This window comes from Oncorhynchus gorbuscha, linkage group LG12 (genome assembly GCF_021184085.1).
Source record: "Oncorhynchus gorbuscha isolate QuinsamMale2020 ecotype Even-year linkage group LG12, OgorEven_v1.0, whole genome shotgun sequence".
Taxonomy (NCBI): Eukaryota; Metazoa; Chordata; class Actinopteri; order Salmoniformes; family Salmonidae; genus Oncorhynchus; species Oncorhynchus gorbuscha.
In genome coordinates, this window is record NC_060184.1 from 44931145 (window position 1) to 44955008 (window position 23864).

The 23864-nt window shown below is 45.4% G+C and overlaps 2 protein-coding genes across 9 annotated transcripts in view; both read left to right on the top strand.

Annotated features, from left to right (window-relative positions):
• The window catches only part of LOC123991046 (eukaryotic translation initiation factor 4 gamma 3-like), a 28176-nt gene extending 23060 nt beyond the window's left edge, over positions 1-5116 (top strand). For all 8 annotated transcript variants that reach the window (XM_046292182.1, XM_046292187.1, XM_046292188.1 and 5 more), the window contains 3 exons: positions 4205-4447; positions 4530-4634; positions 4786-5116. In XM_046292182.1, the coding sequence (XP_046148138.1) occupies positions 4205-4447; positions 4530-4634; positions 4786-4815 (378 nt within the window). In that variant the 3' untranslated portion in view covers positions 4816-5116. The remainder of the gene's footprint in view (positions 1-4204; positions 4448-4529; positions 4635-4785) is intronic.
• Positions 5117-9941: 4825 nt separating this feature from the next.
• Positions 9942-22573, top strand: LOC123991048 (cyclin-dependent kinase 13-like). The gene is made up of 14 exons (XM_046292189.1): positions 9942-11891; positions 15220-15783; positions 15889-16059; positions 16222-16361; positions 17081-17251; positions 17453-17642; positions 17861-17917; positions 18067-18168; positions 18311-18388; positions 19080-19196; positions 19316-19447; positions 20034-20233; positions 20377-20829; positions 21014-22573. Exons 1-14 carry the CDS (start codon positions 10750-10752, stop codon positions 21697-21699), a joined length of 4203 nt encoding a protein of 1400 aa, XP_046148145.1. The 5' UTR covers positions 9942-10749; the 3' UTR covers positions 21700-22573.
• The last annotated feature ends 1291 nt before the right edge of the window (positions 22574-23864 follow it).

Sequence of the window (23864 nt, forward strand, 5' to 3'; positions counted from 1 at the left end):
GACATACTCAGTGGGTGATGTCTGAGTATGCAGACAATGGAAGAACTGGGACATTTCCAGCTTCCATGAATTGTGTACAGATCCTTGCGACATGGGGCCATGTATTATCATGCTGAAACATGAGGTGATGGCGGCGGATGAATGGCACGACAATGAGCCTCAGGATCTCGTCACGGTGTCTCTGCATTCAAATTGTCATCGATTAAAATGCAATTGTGTTTGTTGTCCTCCGCTTGCCTATACCATAAACCCACCACCATCATAGGGCACTCATTTTACAACGTTGACATCAGCAAACTGCTTGCCCATACGCCATAGATGTGGTCTGCAGTTGTGAGGCCGGTTGCACATACCACCAAATTCTCTAAAACATCGGCTTATGGTGGAGAAATTAACTTTAAATTCTCTGGCAACAGCTCTGGTGGACATTCCTTCAGTCAGCATGCCAATTAGACCCTGCTTCATGAGACATCTGTGGCATTGTGTTGTGACAACTGCACATTTGTAGAGTGGCCTTTTATTTTCCCCATTACAAGGTGCACCTGTGTAATGATCATGCTGTTTAAAAACTTCTTAGGGCTGCAATCACGTTAACGGGATGATATGACAACAGCCAGTGAAAGTGCAGGGTGCCAAATTCAAAACAGAAATCTCATAATTAAAATTACTCAAACATACATGTATCGTATACCTTTTTAAAGGTCATATTGCTGTTAATCCCACCACAGTGTCCAATTTCAAATATATGTTACAGCGAAAGCACCACAGACGATTATGTTATGTCACCACCAAGCCACAAAATAAACACAGCCATTTTTCCAGCAAAAGATAGGAGTCACAAAAAGCACAAATAGTTAGAAAATTAATCACTAACCTTTTATGATCTTCATCAGATGACACTCATAGGACTTAATGTTACACAATGCATGTATGTTTTGTTTGATAAAGTTCATATTTATATAAAAAAATCTGAGTTTACATTAGCGTGTTACATTCCCTAGCTCTAAAAACATCCAGTGATTTTGCATAACCACATTGATTCAACAGAAATCAACATCATAAATGTAGATGATAATACAAGTTAAAGATATACCTCTCCTTAATGCAACCACTGTGTCAGATTTTTTTTTTTTTTAAACTTTACGGAAAAAGCAAACCATGCAATCTGAGACGGCGCTCAGAAAAATAATCAAATTAGCCGCCATGTTGGAGTCAACAGAAACCAGAAATTACATGATAAATATTCCCTTACCTTTGATCTTCATCAGAATGTACTCACAGGAATCCTAGTTCCACAATAAATGCTTGATTTGTTCGATAATGTCCGTTATTTATGTCCAAGTATCTTCTTTTGTTAGCGCGTTAGGTATACAAATCCAAACGCTCGTGCATTACTTCGAACAAAAACTTCAAAAAGTTATATTAGAGGTCGAAGAAACATTTCAAACTAAGTATAGAATCAATCATTATGATGTTTTTATCATAAATCTTCACTAATGTTCCAACCGGAGAATTCCTTTGTATCGAGAGGAGCAAGTCGATATCATGTGGAATGCGCGCGACCAGGAAATTGCTCTCTGCCAGTAACCTGACTCATTCAGCTCTTATTCAATCCCACAACACAGTAGAAGCCCCATTCAAGTTTCTAAAGATGATTGACATCCCTAGGAAGTGCAACTTCTTTCACATCCCAATGTGAATTCAATAGGGCCTGGGTTGAAAATATACCAACCTCAGATTTCTCACTTCCTGTTTGGATTTCTTCTCAGGTTTTTGCCTGCCATATGAGTTCTATTATACTCACAGACATCATTCAAACAGTTTTAGAAACTTCAGAGCGTTTTTTATCCAATAATACTAATAATATGCATATATTAGCAACTGGGACTGAGGAGCAGGCCGTTTACTCTGGGCACCTCTGGGCACCTTTCATCCAAGCTACTCAATACTGCCGCCGCAGCCATAATAAGTTAATCAGCTTCTTGATATTCCACACCAGTCAGGTGGATGGGGATGTAAACACATTTCTGCACAACATATGAAATAAGCTTTGGAACATTCCTGGGATCTATTATTTCAGCTCATGAAACATGGGACCAACACTTTACATGTTGCGTTTTATATTTTTGTTGAGTATACATTACATGAACATAATTTCTCCTTATAATGCCTTATGCTTTCTTCACAATTGTATTTGATTTAAAGGGATAGTTTGAGATTTTGCCAATGAAGCCCTAGTAGCATTAGAGCAATAACTGGAAGTCTATTAGACTTTGTCATTGCGCTAAAGCTATCTAGCAACTTCCTTCAAACTGAACACCGAGACATACAAATGGTATCTATGAGTTCATCTGACTCTGGGGAAGTACAGTCGTGGCCAAAAGTTTTGAATGAGACAAATATTAATTTTCACAGTCTGCTGCCTCAGTGTCTTTAGATATTTTTGTCAGATGTTACTATGGAATACTGAAGCATAATTACAAGCATTTCATAAGTGTCTTTTATTGACAATTACATGAAGTTGATGCAAGGAGTCAATATTTGCAGTGTTGACCCTTCTTTTTCAAGACCTCTGCAATCCGCCCTAGCATGCTGTCAATTAACTTCTGGGCCACATCCTGACTGATGGCAGCCCATTCTTGCATAATCAATGCTTGGAGTTTGTCAGAATTTGTGGGTTTATGTTTGTCCACCCGCCTCTTGTGGATTGACCACAAGTTCTCAATGGGATTAAGGTCTGAGGAGTTTCCTGGCCATGGACCCAAAATATCAATGTTTTGTTCCCCGAGCCACTTAGTTATCACTTTTGCCTTATGGCAAGGTGCTCCATCATGCTGGAAAAGGCATTGTTCGTCATCAAACGGTTCCTGGATGGTTGGGAGAAGTTGCTCTCAGAGGATGTGTTGGTACCATTCTTTATTCATGGCTGTGTTCTTAGGCAAAATTGTGAGTGAGCCCACTCCCTTGGCTGAGAAGCAACCCCACCACATATGAATGGCCTCAGGATGCTTTACTGTTGGCATGACACAGGACTGATGGTAGCGCTCACCTGGTCTTCTCCGGACAAGCTTTTTTCCGGATGCCGGAGACACCTGAAACCCCACCTCTTTAAGGAATACCTAGGATAGGATAAAGTAATCCTTCTCCCCCCCCCCTTTAAGATTTAGATGCACTATTGTAAAGTGACTGTTCCACTGGATGTCATAAGGTGAATGCACCAATTTGTAAGTCGCTCTGGATAAGAGCGTCTGCTAAATGACTTAAATGTAAATGTAATGCCCCAAACAATCGGAAAGGGGATTCATCAGAGAAAAATATTTTATCCCAACCCTCAGCAGGCCAATCCCTGTGCAGATGTGCAGATGCACTCACACCTGCCTGCTGCCATTCCTGAGCAAGCTTTGTACTGGTTGTGCCCCGATCCCGCAGTTGAATCAACTTTAGGAGACGGTCCTGGCGCTTGCTGGACTTTCTTGGGCACCCTGAAGCCTTCTTCACAACAATCAAACCGCTCTCCTTGAAGTTCTTGATGATCCGATAAATGGTTGATTTAGGTGCAATCTTACTGGCAGCAATATCCTTGCCAGTGAAGCCATTTTTGTGCAAAGCAAGGATCCTTGCAGATCCTTGCAGGTAACCATGGATGACAGAGGAAGAACAATGATTACAAGCACCACCCTCCTTTTTGAAGCTTCCAGTCTGTTATTCAAACTCAATCAGCATGACAGGGTGATCTCCAACCTTGTCCTCGCCAACACTCACACCTGTGTTAATGAGAGAATCACTTACATGATGTCAGCTGATCCTTTTGTGCCAGGGCTGAAATATAGTGGAAATGTTTTGGGGGGATTCAGTTCATTTGCATGGCAAAGAGGAACTTTACAATTAATTGCAATTCATCTGATCACTCTTCATAACATTCTGGAGGACATGCAAATTCCCTTCACACAAACTGAGGCAGCAGACTTTGTGAAAAATAATATTTGTGTCATTCTCAACACTTTTGGCCACGACTGTAGATCGTCCGGGATTGTTGTCATAAAGCCCCCTATCACTTTTGGGTCTCCTAGCCGTTAACCTTACAGTGAAGAATTTATTCCCTTCAACTGATCATTGTAACGCTTGTAACAACTCACTAACTTCTACCTTTAGTCCAATGCAATTTTTAAAAAAAGGCTCACCAAATCTCCCTGATTCCTTCCAGAAGGAGGACCGACAGCGACTGAGGGAGGGGCTGGAGGAGACTAAGACAGAGGGGCAGCGGGATTTGCTTTGCAACATCAAGTTCATGTGCGAGTTGTTCAAGCTAAAGATGATTATGGAGACCGTCATGCACAACTGCATTGTAAAGCTACTAAAGAATGGTGATGATGGTTCACTGGAGGTCCTGTGCACATTACTCTTCACCATCGGCAAGGACTTAGAGGAGGATTCTCAGGAGGCTGAGGTACAACTACATATTGTCTGTCGTTTGTTTGTCTTTCTGATTTATAAATGTGATCACTAATAGCCAGTCTATACTTCCACAGCCCAGAATGGATCAGCACTACAAGCAGATTGTGGTGATCATTAAGAAAAAGAGGACGTCCCCCAGAATCCGCTACATGCTGTGTGATGCGATGGACCTCAGAGAGGTATGACACCTATTAATGTCAATTGACCTTCAACTGCTGTTTTGTCTTTGGTTGTCTGTATGTCTCCCATAACCTTTAATCTTATATGGCTGATATTAGATTGTCATTTTTGTTAAAGTCTGATGTTTTACACTCTGTTCTCTTTCTCTAGCTCAATTTGGAGAAAAATAAAGACAATTGAAGCCAAGAACCAGATGTTTTCTATGAGGTCTAATGATGTCCCGTGTAGGTTAGTTGGTAGAGCATGGCGCTTGCAACGCCAAGGTTGTGGGTTCAATTCCCAAGGGGGACCAGTATGAAAATGTATGGAATCAAGACTGTACGATGTCCTGGATAGGAGCATCTGCTTGATGACTTAAATGTAAATGTTAAAACACACACCGATCACATTGGAAAATTAAATTGAAATATTGATGATTCATAATAATTGAATCATAAGATGTACAGTATGTCCTACAATAAATCTATTTTTCCCCTGCAAATGTCTGTCTACTTTATTTGTTTAATGACATTTAGATCTAGTGAGATTGGAGTTATGTTGATGTGATTGAAGGAGTGGCGTGGGAAACGCCACCGTGGCAAAGTGACACGACACCCACACACTACCTGGTTTGCAATCCACCCATTTTTCAGCCTTTTATAGTAAGAAATTCACTACCATTCAAAAGTTTGGGGTCACTTAGAAATGTCCTTGTTTTTGAAAGAAATCACATTTTTTTGTCCATTTAAAACAACATCAAAAGAATCAGAAATTAGGTGTAGACATTGTTAATGTTGTAAATTACTATTATAGCTGGAAATGGCTTATTTAAAAAATTAAAAATGGAATGGCTAAACTCAGCAAAAAAAGATGTTCGGATGTACCAGTCCTGTGCAGTTGTTACACGTGGTCTGCCACTGCGAGGACGATCAGTTGTCCATCCTGTCTCCCTGAGGCACTGTCTTAGGCATCTCACAGTACAGACATTGCAATTTATTGCCCTGGCCACATCTGCAGTCCTCATGCCTCCTTGCAGCATGCCTAATGCACGTGTGTATATATATATATATACACACACACACAGTGGGGATTTGTTTGATACACTGCCGATTTTGCAGGTGGGATGCACTGTTAAACGCTACATCCCAAGGGGTGCATCCCGTTGTTACAGGTGGCAGCAGTGTGTAGGAGGGAGGTTCCTAGGTGTGAGAAGTGTGCAGAAGGACATGAGACAAAGGCATGTGTAGCATTGGGGAAGGTAGTGGCATGTGTTAATTGTAGGGCTGCCCATAGGGTTGGGATCAGACATTTCCTGTGCGAGAGAGGCAGGTTGAGGTTTCCAGGGTTAGAGTAGTGCGGAAGTTGTCATATGCTGAGGAAGTTAAGAAAGTAGAGGAAGATGGGTCAAGGGGGAGGGATCTTAAGAGAAGTGGTGTGAGTATTAGATCTGTACAAGTACAGAGGGTTAAACCAGCAGGTGATATGTTTCATTAAGATTGATTGGATTTTCTTTGCATTCATAGCAATGGTTATCAACTGTACATAAGGGATGGAATGTAAGTCGCAGACAATTGAGGTTGTGGTTTCTAGGTTCGCTAGCCATCTGTTGTCGTTCTTTTAACGCAACGTAACGTAAACAACACTGCTAGCTAGCCTGCTAGCCCCCGAATAGCAACACTCCAGAAACTATTACACTCAACGGAACGACTTGATTAGTGTAGTGTCAACAACGCACCCACTGCCAGCTGGCCTACTTCAGCAGTACTGTATCATTTTAATCATTTTAGTCAATAAGATTCTTGCTACGTAGCTTAACTTTCTGAACATTCGAGACGTGTAGTCCACTTGTCATTCCAATCTCCTTTGCATTAGCGTAGCCTCTTCTGTAGCCTGTCAACTATGTGTCTGTTTATCCCTGTTCTCTCCTCTCTGCACAGACCATACAAACGCTCCTCACCGCGTGGCCGCGGCCACCCTACTCTGGTGGTCCCAGCGCGCACGACCCACGTGGAGTTCCAGGTCTCCGGTAGCCTCTGGAACTGCCAATCTGCGGTCAACAAGGCAGAGTTCATCTCAGCCTATGCCTCCCTCCAGTCCCTCGACTTCTTGGCACTGACGGAAACATGGATCACCACAGACAACACTGCTACTCCTACTGCTCTCTCTTCGTCCGCCCACGTGTTCTCGCACACCCCGAGAGCGTCTGGTCAGCGGGGTGGTGGCACCGGGATCCTCATCTCTCCCAAGTGGTCATTCTCTCTTTCTCCCCTTACCCATCTGTCTATCGCCTCCTTTGAATTCCATGCTGTCACAGTTACTAGCCCTTTCAAGCTTAACATCCTTATCATTTATCGCCCTCCAAGTTCCCTCGGAGAGTTCATCAATGAGCTTGATGCCTTGATAAGCTCCTTTCCTGAGGACGGCTCACCTCTCACAGTTCTGGGCGACTTTAACCTCCCCACGTCTACCTTTGACTCTTTCCTCTCTGCCTCCTTCTTTCCACTCCTCTCCTCTTTTGACCTCACCCTCTCACCTTCCCCCCTACTCACAAGGCAGGCAATACGCTCGACCTCATCTTTACTAGATGCTGTTCTTCCACTAACCTCATTGCAACTCCCCTCCAAGTCTCCGACCACTGCCTTGTATCCTTTTCCCTCTCGCTCTCATCCAACACCTCCCACACTGCCCCTACTCGGATGGTATCGCGCCGTCCCAACCTTCGCTCTCTCTCCCCCGCTACTCTCTCCTCTTCCATCCTATCATCTCTTCCCTCCGCTCAAACCTTCTCCCACCTATCTCCTGATTCTGCCTCCTCAACCCTCCTCTCCTCCCTCTCTGCATCCCTTGACTCTCTATGTCCCCTATCCTCCAGGCCGGCTCGGTCCTCCCCTCCCGCTCCGTGGCTCGATGACTCATTGCGAGCTCACAGAACAGGGCTCCGGGCAGCCGAGCGGAAATGGAGGAAAACTCGCCTCCCTGCGGACCTGGCATCCTTTCACTCCCTCCTCTCTACATTTTCCTCCTCTGTCTCTGCTGCTAAAGCCACTTTCTACCACGCTAAATTCCAAGCATCTGCCTCTAACCCTAGGAAGCTCTTTGCCACCTTCTCCTCCCTCCTGAATCCTCCGCCCCCTCCCCCCTCCTCCCTCTCTGCAGATGACTTCGTCAACCATTTTGAAAAGAAGGTCGACGACATCCGATCCTCGTTTGCTAAGTCAAACGACACCGCTGGTTCTGCTCACACTGCCCTACCCTGTGCTCTGACCTCTTTCTCCCCTCTCTCTCCAGATGAAATCTCGCGTCTTGTGACGGCCGGCCGCCCAACAACCTGCCCGCTTGACCCTATCCCCTCCTCTCTTCTCCAGACCATTTCCGGAGACCTTCTCCCTTACCTCACCTCGCTCATCAACTCATCCCTGACCGTTGGCTACGTCCCTTCCGTCTTCAAGAGAGCGAGAGTTGCACCCCTTCTGAAAAAACCTACACTCGATCCCTCCGATGTCAACAATTACAGACCAGTATCCCTTCTTTCTTTTCTCTCCAAAACTCTTGAACGTGCCGTCCTTGGCCAGCTCTCCCGCTATCTCTCTCTGAATGACCTTCTTGATCCAAATCAGTCAGGTTTCAAGACTAGTCATTCAACTGAGACTGCTCTCCTCTGTATCACGGAGGCGCTCCGCACTGCTAAAGCTAACTCTCTCTCCTCTGCTCTCATCCTTCTAGATCTATCGTCTGCCTTCGATACTGTGAACCATCAGATCCTCCTCTCCACCCTCTCCGAGTTGGGCATCTCCGGCGCGGCCCACGCTTGGATTGCGTCCTACCTGACAGGTCGCTCCTACCAGGTGGCGTGGCGAGAATCTGTCTCCTCACCACGCGCTCTCACCACTGGTGTCCCCCAGGGCTCTGTTCTTGGCCCTCTCCTATTCTCGCTATACACCAAGTCACTTGGCTCTGTCATAACCTCACATGGTCTCTCTTATCATTGCTATGCAGACGACACACAATTAATCTTCTCCTTTCCCCTTCTGATGACCAGGTGGCGAATCGCATCTCTGCATGTCTGGCAGACATATCAGTGTGGATGACGGATCACCACCTCAAGCTGAACCTCGGCAAGACGGAGCTGCTCTTCCTCCCGGGGAAGGACTGCCCGTTCCATGATCTCGCCATCACGGTTGACAACTCCATTGTGTCCTCCTCCCAGAGCGCCAAGAACCTTGGCGTGATCCTGGACAACACCCTGTCGTTCTCAACTAACATCAAGGCGGTGGCCCGTTCCTGTAGGTTCATGCTCTACAACATCCGCAGAGTACGACCCTGCCTCACACAGGAAGCGGCGCAGGTCCTAATCCAGGCACTTGTCATCTCCCGTCTGGATTACTGCAACTCGCTGTTGGCTGGGCTCCCTGCCTGTGCCATTAAACCCCTTCAACTCATCCAGAACGCCGCAGCCCGTCTGGTGTTCAACCTTCCCAAGTTCTCTCACGTCACCCCGCTCCTCCGTTCTCTCCACTGGCTTCCAGTTGAAGCTCGCATCCGCTACAAGACCATGGTGCTTGCCTACGGAGCTGTGAGGGGAACGGCACCTCAGTACCTCCAGGCTCTGATCAGGCCCTACACCCAAACAAGGGCACTGCGTTCATCCACCTCTGGCCTGCTCGCCTCCCTACCACTGAGGAAGTACAGCTCCCGCTCAGCCCAGTCAAAACTGTTCGCTGCCCTGGCCCCCCAATGGTGGAACAAACTCCCTCACGACGCCAGGACAGCGGAGTCAATCACCACCTTCCGGAGACACCTGAAACCCCACCTCTTTAAGGAATACCTAGGATAGGTTAAGTAATCCCTCTCACCCCACCCCCCCTAAGTTTTAGATGCACTATTGTTAAGTGACTGTCCCACTGGATGTCATAAGGTGAATGCACCAATTTGTAAGTCGCTCTGGATAAGAGCGTCTGCTAAATGACTTAAATGTAAATGTAAATGTGGTGGCAGCTGCAGAGAAGTATTTTGGGTGTGCAAGACTTTACGTCAGAATAGTTACAGGGTGTGTGGTGCTGTCCCCTCCTTTCAATCTGTTGGCCTGAGGTATGACTGAATAGATTTAAATAATAGAGAAGGGTGGGTGCTTTATTATTATAAAAATATGTGTGTGTGTAGTGTTCGATGGTAGGGTATTCGTTGATTCATTTTTTTCAAGCAAAGTATAGGGAGTTGTACTCCAGTCTAGTAGGTGGGGGTAATGCAACATTTATTGGATGCCAACCACCCTTAAATCTCATCGAAGAAGAAGAAGTAGTATTAGTCGTACTAGTAGCAGCAACCCTTCAATTTGAAAACTGGAGGGCCCGGCAATCGAACGTTACCTTGTTGACGAATTATGTTCGGTGCATATCAGTTATAAAATGTAATTATATAACCAATAAAACTCAAAATATAATATTTGAATTTATATAAATATATGATAATACGGCTATCCACTAAAATACGTAAACTGTCCGTGGATTTTTAAAATAGTTTTGTTTTATTGAATCTGCCGGAGTTGATTTGAACTCCAAGGAGAAAGAAAGCTAGCATAGTTTGATGCGTGCTAGCCACTTCCTTGTTCGTCCAAACTGGATTGTTATGGCAAGCGTAAAGAAATGTCATTACTAAAAAGTGAAATGTTTTTATTTCTTATTTTCAGCACTTTGGGAATATATTTTTAAAGCCGACGTGAGCTGCGATTTTCTACCAAGAAACATTTCCTTTCGAGCAGGAGATATCGGGCCTGCTTATACTCAACATGGAATGCAGTTACGAGACACTGCCTAGTTAGCTACAGTTGCTAGGTAGCTTTGGCTAGCTAGATGGCACATCTTTGGAATCTTACAGCCCCGGATTATAATCATTGATTTATTTGTCATATAAAATTAATTTAATCGAGGGAAACAGATTATGGATTTTTTGGGAGATGATGAATGCGATGGATTGTCGTTTGTAATAGCTCACTGCTGGTTACCATCTGACTAGCTAGTTATATTAATTTGCTAGTTTGCTAGCTAGCCAATTTGTCGCAAATGTTTTGTGTACCAAGGAACAGAACACTGAAGACAACCAATGTTACCAAAAGTATATTTCACACATTTTTGATAAATGCCTAACTCTGTGGTAATTCGCGAGGGTCGGGGAAGAAGCCCATCGGCACAGAGAAGTGACAGACCGGAGCGGCGCAGTAGCGTTAGAACTATAAGCGGTGCTACTCAGCAGCGAGAGAAACACCGGGAGAAGAGGCTGTCGTCTAGTAGAAAGAAACACAGTCACGCTAGGGATAAAGAACCATGGCATACGCCAGATGAACCAGGCAGTGAACGGAGAAGCACTCTCGTAAGAGAAGGTGAACCTCGGACCTTGGTGGAATATGATGACGTGAGTTCCCAATCGGAACGCTTTTCTGGGAGCCCTTCACCTAAACCAGAACCGCATGCTCGGGTTTCGGCCGATCGATTTAGAAAAATTGAGTTTACAGACATCAACGGACCGATATCCCGAGAGAGATGGTCTCGAAGAGACCGGGATATAGTGCATCTCAGGAAGGATGAACAAACCAGTGGTTCATCCGAGAGGAATAGACAAGAGAAGGAACTGAAAAGAAAGGAACGCCAGAGCGATGAGAGGGACTCTTCGAAATCTCGTGGCGGAAGTAGCCTTAGTGCCACCAAAAACAACCGAGAGAGTGCGAGAAACAGTGACAGCAACGGCAAGAAGACGTCTACAACATTGCCGCCCATGTCGTTGGATAAAAGGGAGTCTAAACGGCACAAAAGTAAGTCACGGTCTGAAAAAGAGGCCCTGACTGCATACAGGGATGCACCACAATCATACCGAGATGACTGTAAAGAACTCGAAGCCTCCAGAAGAAGTCCTGGTTTCAAGGCAGAAAGTCCACATGGGACATCTTATTCCTATGGATACCAGTCTCCCAGTGGTAGTTATAATAAACAGTTTATATGTAGAAGAAGTCCCAGTTATGGGAACAAAAGGCTGTCCCCTAGTTTGACATACTACAGCCGAGATGCTGAGGTCTATGGCGCCTACAACATTTCAAAGTCGCCCAGTTCATACTCGAGCAACAAAAGAAAGCGGTCTCCAATGAGCCCATTCAACAGGCGCAGTTCTCCAAGCTATGGCCGACATAGTCCATTTGAACAGGGAGAACTTGTCTCAAGTCCCTACGGTACCCGTCGGCGATCACGAAGTCCATACCGAAAGTCACTCAGCCCAAGTCCAGTCATAAGGTAAGCAGTCAATCAGATGGTACTATACCTGTATTAAAGTCAAAGATAACACGCCTGGTATAAATTCAGTTGTCAATCGTCTAACTACCTACCTGACTGTGATTTGGACCAGTGTTTTAGCTTCTCTTGTGTGATCATGTTCAATATTGTGTTTTATGCCCTTGGATTGCTAAATTAACGTGATGTAAGCTCACTGCACAGCTAGCTTGCAATGTTGCAGATGGAGCCATCCAATCAGTACCCTTTGGGTGGCTCAACCCATTGGAACGTTGTCAAGGAGGCTGGTTACATGTGTTGTGACGCATCACTGGTTCGAGTCTAGTATGTACAGTGGAGGAAGCTAAGCTGTTAGCAGCACACTGACTGACCCCCGTTACACATACTTCCTCATTATGTAAATATGATTACACAGAAGGCCTTAGTTTGGAAGAGAGGCCATCTACTTTTCAAAATGCAAGATGGCATAAGACAACAGAACGCTTTGGCCTACGAAGTGTTGAATTAACTTGGCACATGGAAACGGTGACAGTAATAGCATGCACATTTGGCTTATCAATAGTAAGTAAGCCCTTGACTGGTACTCTCAGTCATGGGGCCGCTAGGTGCTTTAAATGCTGCCTGCCATTGTATCAGTACCCAAATGTACAAGTGCAATGTACGCATTGTAACATGATAAAAAATGTTAGCTAGCTAGTCACTTTGATGTATTCCATACATTCTGAGGGATACATTATAATATAATAATAATAATATATGCCATTTAGCAGACGCTTTTATCCAAAGCGACTTACAGTCATGTGTGCATACATTCTACGTATGGGTGGTCCCGGGGATCGAACCCACTACCCTGGCGTTACAAGCGCCATGCTCTACCAACTGAGCTACAGAAGGACCACCATTATTTCTGCTGCTTGTCATGTTGTGTGCTGACTTCATCCACAGGAGCCACTGGGAGACACCAGAGTTTCAAAAAAAAATTGCTTTGGTTGACTAAAGTTATGCAACACTGGCTTGAGGGGATTAAATGGGAATGGTTACAAAGTTAATATTTTGAATCATCCATCTTCTTTGTTTTTATTTACTAAAGTTTCAATGTTTGAAATAAGGCTACACAGTGGACTACACATGCCACCTCAAGGCTCCAGACTGCAAACATTTTAGTCGCACCCTTTGACTTGGCTGTGCGAGTAAAAAATGTAATTGGTTGCATCAGTGAAAGCTGCACATTCTACATGGTCACCTCACTCAAAACTTCCCATTTTTTAGGAGGCTAAAATCCTCATGATTCCAGTAATGAAAGTGTCTGCCTGTTACGGTACCTGTTTCACTAGGGTCTGCTGCTGTGTCGAGCGAGCCTCTCGCTCCTTTCCCAGGGGGAAAGTGCTCTGATTGTATAATATTTTAAAATCCAATTGCTGGCAAAGCAATGCTTTCCTGTTGACAGCTTTCTGTAGGTATTCTTTTTATTTCTCAGCTCTTAATTTTTAGTTCAGTAGCAGTTATTTACAACTGCAATATTTTATGTTCATGTTTCCATATTAAAGGTACCACAGGGTTCAATTCTCAGGTCGACTCTCTGTATATGTCAATGATGTCTCTCTTGCTGCTGGTGATTCTCTGATCCACCTCTACGCAGACGACACCATTCTGTATACATCTGGCCTTTCCTTGGACACGGTGTTAAACCTCCAAATGAGCATCAATGGTATACAACACTCCGTCTGTGGCCTCCAACTACTCTTAAAAGCTTGTAAAACTAAATGCATGCTCTTCAACCGATTGCTGTGCCCGCCCGCCTAGCATCACTACTCTGGACGGTTCTGACTCAGAATATGTGGACAACTACAAATACCTAGGTGTCTGGTTAGACTGTAAACTCCCCTTCCAGACTCACGTTAAGCATCTCCAATACAAAATTAAATCTAAAATTGGCTTCCTATTTTGCAACAAAGCCTCCTTCACTCATGCTGCCAAACATACCTTCGTAAAACTGACTATCCTACCGATCCTTGACTTCGGCGATGTCATTTACAAAATAGCTTCCAACACTCTACTCAGAAAATTGAATGTAGTCTATCACAGTGCCATCCGTTTTGTCACCAAAGCTCCATATACTACCCACCACTGCGACCTGTATGCTCTTGTTGGCTGGCCCTCGCTACATATTAGTTGCCAAACCCACTGGCTCCAGGTCATCTATAAGTCTTTGCTAGGTTAAGCCCCGCCTTATCTCAACTCACTGGTCACCATAGCAGCACCCACCCGTAGCACGCTCTCCAGCAGGTATATTTCACTGGTCATGCCCAAAGCCAACGCCTCCTTTGGCCACCTTTCCTTCCAGTTCTCTGCTGCCAATGACTGGAACGAACTGCAAAAACCACTGAAGCTGGAGACTTATATCTCCCTCACTAACGTTAAGCATCAGCTGTCAGAACAGCTTACCGATCACTGTACCTGTACACAGCCCATCTGTAAATAACACACCCATCTACCTCATCTCCATATTGTTATTTATTTTTTGCTATTTTGCACCCCAGTATCTCTACTTGCACATCATCATCTGCACATCTGTCACTCTAGTGTTAATGCAAATTTATAATGATTTCGCCACTATTGGCTATTTATTGCCTTACCTCCCTAATCTTACTACATTTGCACACACTGTACATAGACTTCTCTATTGTGTTATTGACTGTACGTTTGCTTATCTCATGTGTAACTCTGTGTTGTTTTTGTTGCACTGCTTTGCTTTATCTTGGCCAGGTCACAGTTGTAAATGAGAACTTCTCAACCGGCCTAAATAACTAGTTAAATAAAGGTGAAGTAAAATAAAAATGGGTCTTAAAATTCCAAATCAAATAGCTAAATTCTCATTGGTATGACCATCATTAAACAATTCTATATGTTAGCTTAGAATCTACATCACCACGCCCAGCATTATCCACAACAAGTTAATTTGATGGCAACGCATCTCTTGTGGGGAAAAAGTGCATATTGTTTTCATGCTGATTAAAAAATATATATATATATTTGCATAAATCTGTGGCCAATTGGATGGAGACCTGGCTACTCCAAGACATTGGTGTAAATATGAGGTCAAGGTGGAATCTGGATTGCCTGAGAGAGCTCTGCTTTGTGAAACATATTAGTAGAACTGTTTTACTAGATTGTGATTAAGGTTGTATTGATGCTTTTAATGGCTCTGAATATAAATGTCCATTTCAGTAGTCTGCTAGATTTGCACTAGGTAGAAATTATGCACCTTTTTAATGAACTTTTCTCCTGTGATAAAGGTTCATCATACAACCTGTGTGTCTCCTTTCTCCAGGCGATCTGGCAAGTCTCGAAGCAGGAGCCCGTATTCCTCCTTGAGGCACTCCCGCTCACGCAGCCGTCACCGCCACTCTTGCTCCCACAGTCGACCTTCCAGCCTCTCCCCCAGCACTCTGACCTTCAAGAGCAGCCTAGCGGCCGAGCTCGGCAAGCAAAAGAAGGCAAAAGCTGCCGAAGCAGCTGCCCGGGCCAAAAGCTCCAGCAACGCCTCCAATTCCACCAAGGGCCCCTCTACAGGCTCCCACCAGCCCAGCCCCAAGGCCAACCCCACCATCAAGATGGGCCGGCCCCCTTCCCCGCCACCTCCCGAGAAGGGTCCCAGGACCCGTGTGTTGAGCCAGCCCCAGTCCCCTGCAGACAGGACCTCCAAGAGGAGCACAGAGCCCCATCAGCCCAGCAGGGACAGAGAGCGGCACCCCTCGGAGCAACGGGACAAGAGGAAAGCACCAGCATCTGGACAGGGCAAAGAGAAGGGGCGAGTAGCTGCCCCGACTGCCTCTACACTGACATCTCTACTCCTGCCCCTGCATGTACTCGAGCACTTAGATGGAGCAGACAGGTAAATGGAATGTAATAGAAAATAGCTTTTATTATCGTTTTCATCACTCCACCTCTCTGTGCTGTTCCATAGCTTAACTTCTCATTCTTTTCTTCCCCTGTGCAGCTTGAAGGAGGTCTTACCTTCGATCTCAGGGAAGAAGCCAGCAGAGCATCAGAAGGCCCGCCACCTCCTTGCCGACCTGCCCCTTCCTCCTGAGCTCCCCGGAGGCGGCGCCTCCTCCCCCCACAGCCCATTAAACGAGAAGACGACCACCACGCTTCACCGCCGGCCCAAGTATGTCTGGGCCCCTTGGCCTTCCGTGTCTGCTCTGTGAAACCATTATACTCACCCTACCTCTTCAATGGCCTATGCTTCTTAATGCTCCTTGAGTTTCTACTGCCTGTTGTTGACCACCACTGCTTGACCTAATCTCTAGTTGGTTTGTTTGTCTCCCAGGATCTGCGGCCCACGTTTTGGGGAGATCAAGGAGACTGAGATAGACTGGGGGAAACGGTGCGTGGACAAGTTTGAGATTATCGGCATCACGGGAGAGGGCACCTACGGCCAGGTGTACAAGGCAAAAGACAAAGACACAGGTGAGGACTACTTAATGCTTTCTTTTGTCAACATTTCATGTAGATCATAGGCTACGCCCTATCTTCCTGGTAGCTCATATTATAATAATTATTTCACTATCAACATTTTAAAGCAAAAACTCGCTCTACTCAAAATTGAAGTCTTTCTATGCCCTGTACATCTATTATGTGTGAACATGTTGTAGCAGGATCAAGGGTGTGGGGTTTCCACATCACCAAGTTCAATAAGAAAACAGGTACCACCACTAGCCCAAATGTAATGCAAAGGGGAAGTTTATTAGAGATTTTGGTACACGGGGAAAGAAGGTGGAATTCACCCATCACCTCAGTCCACAAGCCGTTACGTTTTCCAGGGGTAATCCTCACACTCGGGTTCTCAGCCAATCTGGTCTGGTACATGGAGGGGTAGTCCCAACAACCCAGGTCATAATGGGCAATCACACAGATTTTGCTCTCATTTCTCTCACTCTTCATACCTCTCTTGTCTCAGCTCCTCTGCCCCTTTGTGTAGGCTGCTCCCTTCTTAATCCGCAAGCACTCCCTGGTTTAACAATTCAGTCTTGCCTCGTTGGGGCAGGAAGTCCATATAAGGCTTGTGGGTATTTCACTGGCCTGCAAGCTATCGTTCCTCAATTACCACCCCCCTCACCTCTCCCTGCCGTCTGCCACAATGTATTTTATAATATACTCTGCCCTTTATCTCTATCCCCATGGTGTAGCTGAGATGGTGGCCTTGAAGAAGGTGCGTCTGGACAACGAGAAGGAGGGCTTCCCTATCACCGCCATCAGGGAGATCAAGATCCTCCGGCAGCTCAACCACAAGAGCATCATCAACATGAAGGAGATAGTCACCGACAAGGAGGATGCCCTGGATTTCAAGAACGACAAAGGTCCATATGACAAACCCTCTGTATTAGCATGTCTGCACTCCGTTCCCTAAATAGTGCACCACTTTTGACCAGAGCCCTATGGGACCTGGTCAAATGTAGTGCACTATAGGGAAAAGCGTTTGGGACGCAAACCCCATGTGTCTGCATTGTGTTTATCTATGCATCTGTTTCCCTTCTATATGATCCATCCTCCTCCTACAGGTGCATTCTACCTGGTGTTTGAGTATATGGACCATGACCTGATGGGCCTCTTGGAGTCAGGCCTGGTCCACTTCAACGAGAGCCACATCAAGTCCTTCATGAGGCAGCTGCTGGAGGGCCTTGACTACTGCCACAAAAAGAACTTTCTGCACAGGGACATCAAGTGCTCCAACATCCTGCTCAATAACAAGTGAGTGCTCCTCAGGATAGCTAGCCTGCTGATCCCATATCTGTCGGTGCTGTCTTGTCAACTCCTATGGTCATTGTCACGCCAAAGCACAAGCAGATCTAGGACCATGCTAAAGGGTAGCCAACGTCAAATAACCTGTTTCTATCCAATGCGGTGGCAGTGTCTGACAGAAAGGGTTTGGAGGTCAAGTTAAAGCCGTGTTCTGTTCTCTCCGCCAGGGGTCAAATAAAGCTGGCAGATTTTGGACTGGCTCGACTTTATAACTCTGATGAGAGGTAAGTGTCCCGATATGGCTTACAGTTGATTACTGCCCATAGTTATTGGATGTTCAGATGTATTACTGTATATATGTTTCATCAAACATATAGGTCTCAACTGTGTTTTGTTGTGGATTATATTATTGACACTGATGCATTTGTAATAGCCGCCCGTACACCAACAAGGTGATCACCCTGTGGTACAGACCCCCTGAGCTTTTGCTGGGGGAGGAGAGGTACACACCTGCCATTGACGTGTGGAGCTGCGGGTAAGATACATACATTGCGTTGACATTCGGTGTGGTGTTTCACTGGCTTATGAGATTCATGATTCTTGAACCAATGACAGATGATTGGTCATGGTTCTATAAAGATGATCATGTATTCATTCTGTTTTTGTCTGAAATCCAGGTGCATTCTGGGGGAGCTGTTCACAAAGAAGCCCATTTTCCAAGCCAACCAAGAGCTTGCCCAGTTAGAGCTGATCAGGTACGTTGTGGTCAGAGGAAACGGGTACTATAAATCTGTCATTGTCTTATTGTCAGTATTCGTTTAAAGATTCACTATTAAGAAATTGCTCTGTCGTCATTTCCTGGTTGCTAAAATTCAAAACGTTCGCAGAATTTCAGTATGTGACAGAACAAGAAAATAAAGAGCAGAACAGGGCTCTCCAATCGTGTTCCTGGAGAGCAACAGTCCAGTAGGTTTTTACGCCAACCCTAATCTAGCGCACCTGACTCTAATAACTAGCTGATTGATAAGCTGACTCAGGTTAGTTACAACTGGGGTTGGAGCGAAAACCTACAGGAACAGCGTTGGAGAGCCCTGGTGTAGAGAATCATTCTACCATCTAAACTGCTGTGAAATATATTTTCCACAACCAAAAATATTGTATTTTCAGCTGTTTGAAGCTGGTGTACAAAACTGAAAGTAAAAGACGCAAAAACAAGAAGCATAGAAATGGCACACACAGAACAGATCTACCACTTCTTATATTTGCTTTCAATGATTGACAGATCTATAACTCACATTTCTATGTGAATTTTGTTAGGTCGCCCAAAAATGTACATATTGCAGCTTTAACTGTCTGAAAGGCCTTCAGCTATCTCGTTTGACAGTGTTCCCAAATGGGGAACATTACTGAACTCTAGCCCAAACTGATGGCTTCTCTCCCTTCCAGTCGTATTTGTGGCAGCCCCTGCCCCGCCGTGTGGCCAGACGTCATCAAGCTGCCCTACTTCAACACCATGAAACCAAAGAAACAGTACCGGCGGCGGCTCAGAGAGGAGTATGCTTTGTGAGTCAATCATCTTGTTTGAATTCAGTAAATTAGTTCATCGTTGACGTATGAAAATAATACATAGCATTATTCTTTGGCCGTGTTTGACTAATCACTTGGTATTTCTCTCTGGTCAGTATTCCACCCTCAGCCCTGGACCTGTTTGACCACATGATGTCGCTGGACCCCAGCAAGCGCTGCGCGGCCGAGGCGGCGCTAAGCAGTGAATTCCTCAAAGACGTGGACCCAACCAAGATGCCCCCACCAGAGTATGTTTGGGAAAAGCCGTTACACCTCAGTGTCTGTGATCCATCACTGTAGAATTGTACACTACCGTTCAAAAGTTTGGGGGCACTTAGAAATGTTCTTGTTTTTTAAAGAAAAGCAAAAAAAATGTCCATTAAAATAACATCAAATTGATCAGAAATCCAGTGTAGACATTGTTAATGTTGTAAATGAATATTGTAGCTGGAAACGGCAGATTTATTTTAATGGAATATCTATATAGGCGTACAGAGGCCCATTTACAGCAACTATCACCCCTGTGTTCCAATGGCACGTTGTGTTAGCTAATCCATGTTTATTATTTTAAAAAGCTAATTGATCATTAGAAAACCTTTTTGTAATTGTTAGCACAGCTGAAAACTGTTGTTCTGATTTTAAAGAAGCAATAAAACTGGCCTTTAGACTAGTTGAGTATCTGGAGCATCAGCATTTGTGTGTTCAATTACAGGCTCAAAATAGCCAGAAACAAAGCACTTTCTTCTGAAACATTGTCCTTCTGAGAAATGAAGGCTATTCCATGTGAGAAATTGCAAAGAAACTGAAGATCTTGTCCCCATTGCTCCTTTCCAGTCTCCCCCTGTGGCAGGACTGCCATGAGTTGTGGAGTAAGAAGCGGCGGAAACAGAAGCAAATGCCAGAGGAGCTGTCAGCTCCCAAGGCCCCCCGTAAGGAGCTGGGGCTGGGAGATGACAGTCGTAGCAACACCCCCCAGGGCTTCCCTCCACCCGGGGGGCTCAAAGCCCAGACTGTGGCTGCCTCGGCCCTACTGGGTGAGTGACTGTGTCTCTAGTCTAGTACTGCAAAGTCAACCCACCATACTTGCCTCATGCCTTGTCAGTTACACACTAACAACAACTTGGAGTGAATTAATAGTTACTTTTTAGTAAATCATGTTTTCCTTTGTCTCCCATAGACCCAAAAGGTCCCAACTGCCAGCTGACCCAGGAACAGCTGGCGGTCCTCCTCAAGCTGCTTGGCCAGTCTAAGAGCACTGTCAACGCAGTCCAGATCGCTAAGGTCAATTCTGAGACACTGCAGCAGCTCTCCAAGGTCCTGCCACCAGCGCCCTCTGACTCCAACCAGCCCCCAGAGCCACCCACTCCGCCCAAGCCCCCTCTGCTGGGTGGAGCGCCCCCCATGCCCAAGCTCCCATCACCACCTCCCTCGTCGGTTTCGCAGGGAAAGCCTGAAGGTGAAGCATCGTCAGCCACCCAGACGGCGGTCACCATGCTGCTGGCCCAGCTCCTCCAGGCCCAACAGAGGCAAGAGGCCAGGGACGAGGCAGTCGGCAGAAACCCGCTAGCAGGACGGCCTCCGCCACCCCCTGAGCCCAAGCAGCCCCCAGAGCCCATCCCTGTCTCACCAGGTAACTACACTCATATATATATATATATATATAGACATGTTGCTAGTTGTGACTGTTGTGACCATCCAGTAGGCTTATCTGGCTCTAATTTCTGTACACAATGAATTTAATGTTGGATAGAACTCCAACTAGAACTATCCCTTTGCATTGAATTAACATCATGTCTTGTGCATTTCCCCCTTAGTGTCTGAGGGGAGTGGAGTTTCCTCCAGACCCATCCTACCCCCTGACCAGAGACCTCCTGAACCTCCAGAGCCCCCTCCCTGCTGCGAGGACCTGGACTACCGGCAGAAGATGGAGCCCAAGACTGGCCACCTGCCGCCCATGCTGATCTCAGGTGAGGGAGGAAGGTTCCCGAAGCAAGTTTACTCACCACACCCCGGCGCAGAAGGACCGGGCTATGGTGGTGACTACAGCTGCCCACCCCCTCCACCCTTCCCTCCTGCAGGTTTTGGCAACAGCTACATGGGCCACATGCTGGGGGGCGGCCTGCCCCCCCATGCCCTGAGGGAGGTGTTCACCAGCAGCGCTCGAACCCCCGGCTCGTCCTCAGCTGCCGGGTCCCTGGCCCCCTCACTCCAGGAGCCCTACCCCTCAGGCACAGGGGGAGGTAGAGGTGGCAGTAGCACGGTGTTCAGCGGGGACAAAGACCACCGTTTTGAGTACAATCAAAGCCACTCCTTGCTTGTGGAAGGGCAGGTCAACCCCACCAACATCCAGCTCTACAACCATGCCACACATCCCCCGCCCATCCCACCTCTGGGCCAGTCCTGGGGCTCCCCTTCCCAGGCCGGGGCCCCATCTATGCCCCTTGACTTCAACACAAATGTGAACTCAACAGCCATCCGAGGGCGAGGCCTCCCCTTCTGATTGGCTGTGGCATAGTGAACGGGGCGGGGTGTGATGATGGAAACACTCCAGACTTGAGGACTCAAAAGAAACTTAGCCCCAAACTCTCTCAGGCTGACCAGAGGGATCTGGAAATGTGCACCTGATTTGTAATAAAAATTTTAAAAATTAAATCTGTGTCAAGCATTGTAGTCCTAATTTATCTGGAATGTGGGGTATGTTGCAGAAGGAGGGGGCTTTTCCTGCTCGTAACATTTTGTATTTTTTTTGGTAATCTATTCTACTTCTTTCTTTTAAATTAAACACACCTTTTTCAAGTGTACCTGGCTAGGTATGCGTTTTAAATATGTACTTTAGCCGTTCTTTAATTACTCCCGAGCAGACTTAATATTTTTTTGCACTACTGACTAAAGAAGGCGAGAACAATTTAGGTATGAAATGAATGAAGTGCTATATCTGCACAAATATAAAAATACCAGTTATGTAGTTTTTGGGGGTTAAGAATATGTTGCAACCAGGAGGTCTCAGTTGATAAGGCTTCTCTGGGCTTGTTTTTGATGAAAGGTTCAAGTGTTATTGTCACATCCACAAGTACAGTGAAATGCTTAACTTGCAAGCTCTACCCAACAGTGAAGAGATCATTGGTTCCAGAAAGACTGGTAGCACTTGGGTGAATGCAGTAAAACTGATAGCTGCTGAATGACTTGATGGAAGGCTGTGTTCACTTTAAATTACACAAGCCCTCTGCCAATTGCCATTGTAAAATCATATGTAAAACAAAAAGAGATGTAACCCACGTTCAAAAAGGAGACAAGCAACTGGCCTTTTGTACTAAAATGTGATTTTTTTTTCTTCCCCCATTTGGCAAATGTTTATTAAAAAAATGTCAACAATGCTTTCTTTGAGTGTGCTTTTTTGATGAACGATAGTCATGAGGTATCATCGGTTTCTCTAAACACAGAGTTGCAACATCGCAGGATTTACGTGAACGCTTGCTAAACAGACCAGGCCGGGGTTTGAGAAGACAGTGAAGGAAAGTGAAAAATTCATCCTTTTCTCAGTCTAAAGGCACAACCTAGATTCCAGTCAATGTATTAAGTCGTTGAACATGTTATTACTACAACCTTGTGAAAGTGACAAACTAACATTTTTCATGAGCTTTTATATCAAACGAGTGTCTATGATTTGAAAGCCTGCACGTGTGCAGTTTGGCGCGAGATGACCATTAGACCTGATGACGTGTTTCTATGCATGAGCTTAGCTAGCCGACATCGCCTACAAGTGTGATCTGGAATTTCTATTGGAGAAGTAGTTTTAGCCTGTCTTCATACTGTACTGTCTTTATCATACCTGAACATACTAACCACTGGAGTGCAGTGTAAGTCAAACAACAACTGAGCAAAAAAATTGACAATTGTCTGAGAAACAAACTATTTAAATTCATCGCCTAGAAAAGACAAACTGATGAATTACAGTGGTTAGATGCTCTGTTTTATTTTTCTATACAATACTATTCTGGGTTGGTAGTTTTGCTGCCAAAAGAAGGCATGGATGAATGCGAATGAGATGAAGGCAGGAACCACCTGGGATGAAGTCAAGAAAGCCACCCAGGACAGAGTTCACTGGAGATACACCGTTAAGGATGGAGTAAGTCAAGATTTTGGTAGAAATGTTGACATATCCAAGGCTGATGGCCTGTGTGATAAGGAAAGACTCATTAAACACAACTGTGGCTTCGGTTGTGTTTAATGACTAAATGCTAGGTGGCAAGCGGTACCGGAGTGCCAAGTCTAGGAGAAACTATTACACTCAACTGAACGACTTGATTAGTGTAGTGTTAGCTAGCTACATAGCTGTCTTTGCTGTCTTCATATCATCGTATCCAAGATAATTGTGTTGTTTAGGTTTAGAGTGTGTAGTCTTAGAGTGATTATCTTAATTTACCGAGGTTAGCTAGCCAGCTATTTGTCGTCCTTAACGTAGGTGACTCTGCTAGCTAGCCAACGCTAGCCAACGTCTTCTGTATAGAACTCAACAACCCGGTCGCATTCACAGGTAGTATCACATTTTCACTTCATTTCATTACAGTACAACGGTTTGATTTGTTTGATCGTAGCTAGCTACATAGCTAGCTACATAGCCGTCTTTGTATCAAAGATAATTGTGTAGTCTAGAGCGATTTTCTA

What these genes read in the sequence shown, in the direction of transcription:
- LOC123991048 (XM_046292189.1), top strand. Translation starts at nt 10,750, where the DNA reads ATGCCTAACTCTGTGGTAATTCGCGAGGGTCGGGGAAGAAGCCCATCG. An exon ending in CACTTAGATGGAGCAGACAG is followed by an intron (nt 15,784 to 15,888) that starts GTAAATGGAATG and finishes TCCCCTGTGCAG; the next exon opens with CTTGAAGGAGGTCTTACCTT. An exon ending in CTTTATAACTCTGATGAGAG is followed by an intron (nt 17,918 to 18,066) that starts GTAAGTGTCCCG and finishes CATTTGTAATAG; the next exon opens with CCGCCCGTACACCAACAAGG.